General features: G+C 35.4%; 1 protein-coding gene across 1 annotated transcript; it reads right to left on the bottom strand.

Moving 5' to 3' along the window:
- Positions 1–1,051: 1,051 nt before the first annotated feature.
- Positions 1,052–9,474, bottom strand: Smp_194580 (edp1-related; the record flags this gene model as incomplete). The annotated part of the gene is made up of 5 exons (XM_018799575.1): positions 1,052–1,423; positions 2,740–2,947; positions 3,692–3,744; positions 5,630–5,895; positions 9,228–9,474. The coding sequence occupies 5 exons, from the start codon at positions 9,472–9,474 to the stop codon at positions 1,052–1,054; spliced, it is 1,146 nt and encodes a 381-aa protein (XP_018646585.1).
- Positions 9,475–9,896: the final 422 nt, after the last annotated feature.

The following is a 9,896-nucleotide window of genomic DNA, read 5'->3' on the forward strand; positions in this document are numbered from 1 at the left end:
TGCGCTCATTTACAACCCTCTCTTACCCCCTGGTAAGTAGGTTAATTTTGCAAAGGTTACTTGGGCGCCGCCCGAAGGTTGTTCACGAATAACAATCTCACCATAGTCAATACCGGTACTTTTATAAAGAATGTGCCAGGTCAGGATCTACCGACTCATTTCAATCCTTTGAGTTGACCCATAGATATCAAGCATCTCAATGAACCAGATTGTTCGAAGCCGGAGTTAATAGCGATCTTACCGCAGTCGTTCTGTGTATTTTACGTAAGCTGTACCACTGGATAGTTGCTGATAGTGGTGGAGTTAGTGATGATTATATCTTTGAAAGGCTCTTTGCCGTACAATCGTGTCATATTTCTCATAAAAATATTTTGTTTTCTATGCACTTTTTGGGTCCCTGATTGCATTAAATATTTCTTTACATTTAAAAGCGTTTTTCTGTGAGGAAATTTTATTTTTGGTAATTACAATTTATCGTCTGTTGGGTAAGGAAGATCTTGTACAGTCACAACAGTTATGATTAATAGCAGTTTTCTGCAAAAATGCTCAATACATGTTAATTTCATTGTTGTGTAGTCTGTACCTTACGCGCTGGCACAGTTTACTCAAATAATTTATAGGAAAATCGGATAGATTCATAACTTTAACAGAAGGCAAAACATCTACAAAAGATAACATAAGGTGTCCAATTTGATGTATTTATCTTTATTGGAAGAAACAGTTTTCCAGGTTTGGTTTTCATTTTTGAAAAAATTATAAGTAAGAAAAAACAATATCACATTTTGGTTCCTGATGTACTTTGTCACATAAAATATGCACTGGTTACTGAATATTTTTCATTCATGGATTGCACTTTACCGGGGCTTCCGGTTTATTCGATTACCTAGAAGTATGTGTACATAAACGCAGTGAACAAAGTTGTAATGCAGTAGGTAGGTAAGCCAATGGTTTTCTCGCACACAGCGACAAAATAAAAATGATATATATTGTTGATTGTCATCTGCAGTCATTTTTGGCGCTTTACAATTCAAAAGAAGTTAATGAGCAAATATTAGCGCCTCCCAAGGCGAACTGATGCTCCGAACGAACTCCGAGAACTCCCAGCACTAAGTGGGTTTCCATGGTTGTCTAGAAGACCAGTTGCCGTGGCTGGTCGCGCAGGTGGTATTGAAGTGTTCAATAGGCTTCCTGTTGTTGTGGTATTGGTGGAGGATTGATCTAAATCTTGATCTTCTGCTTCATGTTGCGAGTTGCTAGTAGTTCCGGGAACAGAGTAACTGACTAACGCACCACTAGCTGAACCTGAAACACAATTCGCTTTCCGCATGGCAATTTCCAGGAGCTCTGAATCACTCAAATTTCGGCTTGCGACTGAAAGTAATGAGAGCATTTCTTCATGAATACGTGATTCTGGGAATTCTACCTGGATAAATGTATAAAAAACGATAGCGTCTGTGTAAATAAAAGTAAACTATACGTGAATATAATTTAGGTAGACTAGTTATTACCAAAAGCTAATAAATATGCAGTAAGAAATGGTTATTTAATAAACATCAGGTGTTAAAGTCTTTGTAAATTTGGTATTTTTGATTGGTTAGAGAAGTCTTGCCAAGTATGAACTACATATGCTGGTTTCAACAAATAGTTCTTTTCACACTCTTTAAAGCCGCTACATTTTTGTATTAACATTTGTGTCCAACTCACGAGCGTTTGTGAAGTGCAGGAAAAACATGAAGGACTCAGACTACGAAACTTGGAGTACCAATAAACTGATATGTCTAATAGACTTGATCGACCCTTCCATCAAAATTGCTGAAATAATTTTGTAAGTAAAGGATTGCTTAGTATTTAGGAATTTTCATTATGGATGCACAGAGACGATCTATTACCGCAAAGTTTGTATTTTACCAGCAATGCTTAATAAAACACCATATATATCTACTGCTTGGAGGTAAACGTTAACGGCTGCCCAAACCAAAGTAGGTGGTTTGTACTCACACAATTAAGATACTGAGTCATGGCCCCATGTAAAATAGAAAACTAAAATAAGTACACAAATGAAAGACTAATATGGGGGGTGAAATAATGTTTAGGTCTTTAAAAGTAGAAACTAAAGAGCATGAGCGCTAGTTGGAATTTCAAGGAAAATTGCAAATTTGTTAAGCACAACTTTTATGTACTTAGCAGCAGTGGAAGTGCACTACAACAAATCAATATTTCAACATCTAAAGTAAATGAATATATCACTAAAAGTTGAAAGACGAAGAGTGTAGACACGCAAAACACAAACGTAACAAAGATAAGAAGAGTCACTAAATAGCGGAAGTTGGAAAGGATCAACCCAAAATCACTTGTTAAGTTTGCTCATATGTGGAGAGGATAAAGCAGTGCGAAATACTTCCAAATATGAAAATTATGGTTCTTAGTTCGAACTACTATATGTAAAAGGAGAGTTTAAGCCCTGTTAGTAAATGATCTCACACATTTCATTCGAACTTAAGGAATGTATGTAAGGCACTACATTAACAAATAAATTTAATTTCATCCAATAATTGTCCTTGTAAGTTTTGAGGACACTCCTAGGCCATTCAGAGTATTGTATATCTAGAATGATCTAAACCTGTGACAGAATATTTTCAGTTCAGTTGCTTGAATCATAATCTACTGAAAACTCAAGATGCATAGGGTCCCATACACATTATTAGTCGCAAAATTTCACAAATAAGTCACATGATTTACCTTTATAAGACGCTTTTCTGATGAGTAGTGAATAGCTATACAATCTATACTTTTCAAACGATGACCACGACAGTAATAGCTCCATTCACAAATTTCATTCTGTTCACTTTTATCACGAACATCCTTTACGAATAACACAGTAGCAGGAAACATTAGAGCATATTTCTCCAGACATTCAATATTGCGCAAAAGATTGTCGTGTGAATTACTGTATATAGTAGTGAGGGAAATAAATTTAAAATCATTTAAGTAGATATTAACATCCATCAGCAATGGAAATGTGTAACCAGATAGGCTTCTTTATGAAGCCTGAGATATATGGTGTACAATTAAAACTGTAGAGCATGGTTAGTAAGAAATGTGTTAAGAGTAATAAATTATTACATCCAAAATAACCTAATGTGAGGATAGAAACATCTTAAGTTGAATTCGCAATAACTAAGCAAACCATCTATGCAGATTTGAAACAAACCCCAGTTATGTTTGATAGCCAACTTAAATATTTTATTGGCTCGCTTAGAAATTACGCACTAAGTTTGTTGCTTCATTATAATGACATGCTCCAGAAAATTCAGACCAATTTAAATATGATAGTCCTTCCCTTGTAAAACAGTGTCCATACTCACTTTGTCGGATTGGGATATACTTCTTTATTCCCTCTAAAGATTAAAACCATTATCTATCCGGTTCCTAAGCTGAAAACAAACTTATATTAAATTACCACGTTTCTCTATTATTACACTAATTATACGAATACATTATAGTGGGCATTAGGATCAAAACCATATAAATGGTATTGGTTAATGTAAAACAGCAGTTTATTTAATTTTACAGGTAACTGGTGCTAACTATATGGCTGGATATGACGAAAACTGTCAGTAGACAAGTGTAAGGTTACCAATAACAAGTACTAACGAAATCATCGCGCAAAATCTTTTGTATTAGGACTTACCTTGTGTATGAAAATACATTATTATACCGGTTCATTGTAAGTTTAACAACAGGCTAGAAAGGACGAAAAACAGGAAACATTAACCTGGAAATTAGCAAATAGCATACATTCTCATTTTGTCGAAAAACTACATGTGAGGTAATAATTTACTTATAAAGAGGCAAAGGTCTTGCCGTAATAGTTCCGTATATCATATTGTAAAACTAATACTTTGGTTTTAAATATATACCATATCTTAACAAATAAGTTTTAGCAGTTACAATAATTCAGCATCAGTATATAAGAACACAGGTTTTTATTAGTGCATATATTAAAACACCACAGAAATATTGAAGGCTACGTAAATTGTGTACTATCACCGGAAGTTTCGTTATCTGAGCTGGGTGGTTTCGTCTTGAAGTCGTCATCGCTCTTTTGAACAACATCAGCATCACAAACTTCGTGTAGAGGTGGAGAATTCGCATTTCTCCACATATGGCTCTCAACTTGTCCTGTCAACCTTGATCTTGACTGATTATTGTTGACCTTTAACCCACCATTATCTGCCTCTTTATTTTGATCGTATCGCCGTTTGATCAGATTCTTGGTCCTATATTTGTCCCTGATTTTTCTTATTGGTTGATAGATTGGATCGATTTTAATGTGTTTGTTGAGTGCTGATTGACCTCAATGTCAAGCTTATGAAAATTCCTTGGTGTTCTTATTATTCCATCTATCCGAAATTGCAATATTTTCCCAGTCAAATATGTGTCTACATGTGTGATATAAGCGAATATATGTCATGGAGTTCGATCACTATTTGATGTTCAGCAGGACAAGGTGAGAAACATATATGGAGAAATGAGCATACTCCACTTCTGCTGATGTTGTTCAGAAGAATAATGAAAGCTCCACGACCAAACCATCCAGCCCAGAGAAAGAAACTTCACCAAAACTATCCACCTGAGCTACAAATCTCCACCATCTCAAAATCATATGATTGTGTGAAATTGAAAGATATAAATAAATAACGAGATCAACAACATAGAACTTGAGGTTTTCGGGACGTAGATGGAAAATTATCTTCAATGTGATTAGCTGAATAGAGTGCATAAGATAAGGTTATTATACAGCTCCATTAGGAAAGTGAGTGGAGTTTAGGAAATTTCACACATGTGAAATACTACGACACATTAACACTGTCCGACTGGGTCACTCTATAAATAGATTTTAAAATATAGAACGTCCCTAGGTTAGAACTTGATTTCTAAAAGATTGTACACCTTTAATCATATTGATGAAATTTAAGTCAACCAGTGTCTGTGAGCAAAACAATAATCCAGGAAAAGCTATAATTCACTACCTTCATCAGCGACTAAGTTGAATTACAAACATTTAACGAATCATTCCAGAATGCCAATGAGTGTCGTTAGGTCCTATCAGTACCAAATAGTGCATTTGAATAACTATGTACATGATCATGTACTAGACTGAGTTATATCTGTTCCATAAGAGAGAGAGAGTACCTGAGTCTTAAAACATCCCTAAATGAAACTTAAGATAATTCTTCTTGTACAACTGTAAGTCCTCGAGTACATGGTTCTTAGTATTTTGATATCCAGACTAGAAGCTTCAAGAATATGCATTGTCACAATGCCAGAAAATATGATGAAAAGATGTGTGTAGGTTAAATGATATGTTGCGTCTGCAACTAAGGAGTGAAAAAAGAACCGATACATCCCCAATTACTCGTTTTGAAGTAAATAACCCTACATTTGTCGGCAAAGCAATTACATCATATAGCTATTTAAACAAGCAATGAACGGTAAAGGCTGTATGGCATATATCCTCGTAAACCAGTTCGAATTTGAAGTGAATTTCATAGCATGTTAGTAATATTGCCGTTCATACGCATAGAATTGCAACATATTTAAAGTTACCCGAATAACCTATACTTACCTTACGGGTAGTAGAAAGCAAGGATTTTGCTGCATTAGGACATTTGACGATAATAATGGTTGCACGATTTTGAAGGTCTTCGTAATTTGTCAAACGACCAAGCGCCTCTTCACATGCTAAGCATAAACCTTTAACGCAGAAATATTTGGCTTCCATAGCTAGTTCTTCTAACTCCTTCCTATTTTCTGGCAGAGGAGCCGAACCATCTCGAATATAGTTCAAGATCGTCCCAAAATGTTTGCCACTACGGTCAATAAGTACCCAGCCTGAAAATAAAGATCGATACCCTCTAGTTATAAGACAGATTAATATACACAACTGCTACATTTAACCAACAAAATAAACGTCCAGGACCGCAATGTGAGTAGAAAATGCATTGGCATACGACACCAACAAACAAGATGGTTTAAATAAAGGTAGTACATATATTTTTGCGACTAATTATCCTATCTGATGTCATATTTGCAAGTTTCTAATCTTCACAAATATCGCTCTGTCTTGTAATATTGACTGGTTTCTATAAGCCAAGCTTTTGTGTGTCACTGAATAATAAGCGTTAATTCAACATAAGGTACCAAAACCAAGGTTGAACTTGACAGTTTAAAAAAAATTGGGTGTTAGGCAGAAAATTAATAACAATTAGATATTTCATGATATCCCGATGCGTAGGAATTTGTATTTCTGACTTCTTGTGACTTAAGTTACTTCTTAAGAGTAAGTAAATAAATAACCGAAATAAATCCATAAAAATTTGAATAGTGTAAAGTAAACAAAGTAAAATATTTTTAATATAGTCAACATTATAACAGTCCTGAACATATCAATGTCATGTTATTTATGGTCAAGCTGATTCTGTACGAGATGTCAATGTGTTTGTGATGCCGGGTATAAAAAATGCATGATTTGTAATATGAAGTAGTGAAGTTAAAATGTTGAGTGTGTGTAGATTGTGCGAAAATGTGGTTGTTTAGGAAAACAGTACAGGTTGGATGAAGAGTCAGGCCTTCTTTCCTGTAGAGGCCAAAAGGACTAAGCATCTCCCCTGAATTATTTTGATAATTTCAATATAGATTTGGTGGTTATTGAAAATATTATGTACCGCTATTGGTGATTTGATTTATAAATTCTCCAGCTCTACAGAATTATTAGGTCTTTTTGGGTAGCTCAAGTGTTCTTTAGCACGAGTCGAGATTTCACAGGAAGGCTCCAACGAAGAACACATCGCAATCGACAGAACCTAGCCTGTAGACACTATTTTGTATGGATCTTATCTTCAATTTTAAATAAAACGTGTTGTTTTGTTTGTTGCTTTTAAAGAAAGCTTTATTTCTATAATAAAGCTTTTTATATAACGACAGACCGATGGCATTAACGGCTTCTTTTATAGTAGGAAATATTGTCATATTTTACGAAAAATTAGCTGGTCCCTCCACAGAAACACCCTTGAAACTTATTTTTTTGGTTTCATTATGAAATTTTTAATGAATGCTTTAACTAAGTATAAAATCGAAAGAGCAAACATGTGCTTGATTAAATGCATTTTCGGATTTTGGGTACTCCCGTTTAAAATGGTCTTTTTTCACTGGTTGACAAATGACTGATATCCACCAAGTATTGTCTAAATGCCGTGGCTTTTAATTGGAAATGGGACTCCCATACTGAAAGACCAACTGATTGTTTATCACGGTTGTTAAAAATGCATGTAACTTTAACCAATTAGAGATGGGACTGAACAGGTTATCTCTCGAAGCCTTTAAAAACTGACAATTAGACTGAAAAAACGCTGGTTGAAGTGTTGGCACCTTTCACTCCGAAATTTTCAACAGATGATCTTTCTAGTCTGTGAAGACGAATATTGTCATATCAGTTAGTGGAAGAGGAAGCCAACTTAAGTAACAAATTCTTAGGTTGTAGAATAAACAATATCTAATTGGAGCCATGGGAAAACAGTGATGAAATTAGAAGAAACTTGTTTTCAACCAGGCTAGAAATTTACCATCTGTTAAGACTACACAATAAACATTTATCAGCATCAGATTCCTGACACATATTTTAATATGGAGACTGCTTATAACTAGCAACTTAGTTTTGAGTTCTTATTACAAGTGTTGTGAGAGCACATTACATCACCAAATACTTTATTCGAGCACTGATAGTTGTACAGTTAAGTAGTGAAAAAGCATATAGACCCTTTACATTGGGTGATGCTTGCTGAAGAGACAATCTATAAATTTTAAAGGCTTTATCCTGTTTAAAAATGTAGTGGAAATATTGAATTTTCAGTTGATATCTAAGAGTACCTTTCTCTGTACGAGTTAAGTACACAATAGTTTCGTTAAGTGTGGATGCTAATAAAGTAAGTCGAATGTTTCAAACAAAAGCTTTAGAACAAAGCACTTCTCAACCTGAAATGCTATGGCCAGTGAATAGTTTTAGATAAGGTAGTGAATAAATTAAACCCACTGACAATTCGACTAACCCTAATCACGCAAGCCCTTGTTTGGTAACCATATATATTTTATTTAACTTTTCTGTGGGTTCTTCACGTTTATTGAATTAAAGTGTTTACCAGTTGCTTAGACGTGAGTCATACGGATAATAATAGTACCCGATTGCCCAGATCGAAGACGGTGATGGAGGGTACAAACCTAAAAACACGAAAGATCCTTGCTTTAGCTGCTTCGTCACTAGTTGGTAAGACGATGGACAAAGAAACCCCAAGCTGTTTAATTCAGGAGTATCATAATGAACAGATTAGTGAGCTTTGTTCTTTTTAGCATCATAAGATTATGCTAGATTTTGTCTCCCACGTTTAAATCACGAGTTGGTCATATCTAAATCACCACTGAGAACCTGAAAGCACTGGATGGCCGTTTCACTTTAGTATGGGACTCCCCAGAAATCCTTTTTACCTAAGTCCGTAAATGGGAATCAAATCAACGGCCTTTGGTCTAGAAAGCAACAGTTAAACCTCCATACTACTGAGCCGGCATCTAACGATGTTAATATCTGTCTTTAGCTGATTGACATTGCGCAACCCTCATTCATCGCTTGCTTCATGATTTCAGTGAAATCCTACTATCTCCATAACTCCATACTGACGACTATCATGCACTAGCTTGAAAAGAGATTTCTGAAATTCCAATGAGAAGTCATGACCGGTAAGATTTAGCCTTGTCAGGTACGAGGGAAGTACTGACCAAAAACAGCGGATGATTGTGCAAAATACTGGACTGATTACACATAGACTTATGCACTGTTCGATTACGGCTCAGTGACCTGAAGGTTAAGCTCTTGCACGCGAGATTAAAGGTCGAGAGTCTGACTCCTGTGATCGGTGTCGTCAGTGAGAATTGCTGGGGAGTCCCATACTAGGATAAGGCCGCCGTCCAATACTTTCAAGTTTTCAACCGTGATCTAGTTATGACCACGTCATTATGGGTACGGTTTTAGCCCCTTTACAGCCGTCAGTTTCATTTAGGAAATTCCATTTCCAAAAACCGTTAATCACAACACATTTCATTTGGGCGACAAATATAATATGCACAGACTGTATGTTCTAAGTATGTAAAACGACAAACCCAGTTAATAAACTTACCGTCATCATCAGTTTTAACTTCCATCCGACCACTAAACATTGCAGTAAGCATTGTACCACCGCGTAAAAGCGTTCCAATAGTGGTGTAGAACAAACATCCACCGACATTAAGCTTAACGTAGCTATTAAGGCGTTCTACCGTATCTGATTCCGTAGACATCTTAACAGAGCAAAGACCCTGTCTTTTGAATTTTCCCCAATGTACGTTACTCAATATCCAATTAACAGAATAAGGACAATAGTTCATAGGTTCATTCCTTTAAACCAACTTTGTAACAAAAATTATCACAGACACTTCGGATGGTTCTTGGTCGGAACATATGTAACTTCTGTGAGAGTTTCGATAATCTAGTATGATGGTTCGAGTGTATCAATTTTTACATTTGCATATATCCGTGTACTTGGCTGTAACCACTGTTTTATTCAATCCTGTTTAATATTCATTCAAATCAAAGTTTTTCGGTGATCATATAAAGTTACTAAATTCATGAACAATCCTCTAATGTCGCGTACATTCTATAACTTCAATAATTTCAAATACGTTATATGAAGATTATTCCTGAAGTCAATGAGTTATTTGAGTATCTATCCGAGTATTTATGGTTTGACAGAGATGTTTGTTGATGATACCTACTTATTTTTTTATAATGACAAGATGTTGGAGGATAC

Source organism: Schistosoma mansoni (genome assembly GCF_000237925.1).
Source record: "Schistosoma mansoni, WGS project CABG00000000 data, supercontig 0144, strain Puerto Rico, whole genome shotgun sequence".
NCBI classification, from domain to species: Eukaryota; Metazoa; Platyhelminthes; class Trematoda; order Strigeidida; family Schistosomatidae; genus Schistosoma; species Schistosoma mansoni.